At 36.8% G+C, this 1281-nt stretch overlaps 1 protein-coding gene across 1 annotated transcript; it reads right to left on the bottom strand.

Annotated features, from left to right (window-relative positions):
* Nucleotides 1–96: 96 nt before the first annotated feature.
* LOC107579242 (transmembrane protein 206-like) lies at nt 97–998 on the bottom strand. Its single transcript, XM_016265093.1, has 4 exons — nt 789–998; nt 554–708; nt 332–474; nt 97–256 (listed from the first exon to the last, which is right to left on the bottom strand). The coding sequence occupies exons 1-4, from the start codon at nt 973–975 to the stop codon at nt 97–99; spliced, it is 645 nt and encodes a 214-aa protein (XP_016120579.1). The 5' UTR covers nt 976–998.
* Nucleotides 999–1281: the final 283 nt, after the last annotated feature.

The raw sequence follows: 1281 nt of genomic DNA, 5'->3' as shown, positions 1-1281 counted from the left end.
CCAACATTGGGTTGAAACAACCCAGCATTTTTTAGAGTGTATGGTGGTTATGATTCTGACTATTATGCTGAAGTTGACAAAGATTGGTAAATAGTACTATAAATAATATATTACCTCCTGTCTAAATTCAACTGATTCATCTCCTCTGCCTGACGTCTTGACCAAAGACATTTTGACCCATGTCCGAAAGCCTCCAGAGAAGGTCCACATTGAGTAATTCCTTTCACAGTCCATCATAAAAGCCGCTTTATCTGAGCTGGTAAGAAAAAGAGATTTTATACAAACAGGAAAACAAATCTGATTCATGGTAGACATTTCGATATAGCTCTACCTTTCAAGCATGTCACTAAATTTGGCAAAAATCATGTAACTGATTGCGCTGAAATCCTCTTCCGTTTCATTCCGACTGAACTGGAGGAATAGAAGTTCTCGGTTCCTCACATCAGTCGGCCCTCTGACCACTATGGCTCGCTTCTGCCGCAGACATGTTACGTAAATGATTATTAATAGCACAATTTCTTTGGAATAGATTTGAGGAAGATCTGAAACATACTTGTGTCTGGTTTGAATATGGCCCGTGGTAAATAACCTCCTCTTTTATACAGTTTCTTTCCTCTAGTATGTCCAATGCAACAAGAGGTGGAATGTTGTCGTGATAATGATGCTTGCAACTTAATAACTGCGCCTTCCCAGGATACAAAGCTATTCCTGTTTGCAAAAGAATGATAAAAAATACTGTAAATATAGATACCGAGAGATACCATAAATAACAGTGTATTATAGCTCACCTGGTGCAGCAAACTCCTCAACCTCTTTGTATGAAACGGACATGACTGGATGGTTGAGCTTCTCCATAAAGTCCGAAATGGTTTGGTAGGCCAAGAACACAGCCACCGTAGTGAGCAGCAAATAAATGAGGACAAGGATGACTGTGAAAACATTCTTCAGGCAAGCTTTGTTGAAACCAACGGCCATTAGATTGTTGTCCACAATGTCCTCATCTGCAACATATAATACAATTTTATTTGAAAGCAATGTCTTTATTAAAAGACACAATAAATACGTTAAAAATAAAATACAAACAAATAAATAAATACAGACTTTATTGTCACAGAAAGGGACATTTGTCCCAGAAAATATCTATCTATCTATCTATCTATCATTGCAAATTTACCTTCCGAGACAGTACAAATAAATGAATATCTAAATAAATAAAACTCAACTGCACCAACTAAACCATCACACAATAGAACTATAGCAGTTTAAGCAAAGGAGAAAAAA

The sequence above is a fragment of the Sinocyclocheilus grahami genome, unplaced genomic scaffold (genome assembly GCF_001515645.1).
Source record: "Sinocyclocheilus grahami isolate Dianchi unplaced genomic scaffold, SAMN03320097.WGS_v1.1 scaffold15732.1, whole genome shotgun sequence".
Lineage (NCBI taxonomy): Eukaryota > Metazoa > Chordata > Actinopteri > Cypriniformes > Cyprinidae > Sinocyclocheilus > Sinocyclocheilus grahami.
The sequence above is the reverse complement of the archived record's forward strand: the minus strand, read 5'-3'. Positions and strand labels throughout refer to the sequence as shown.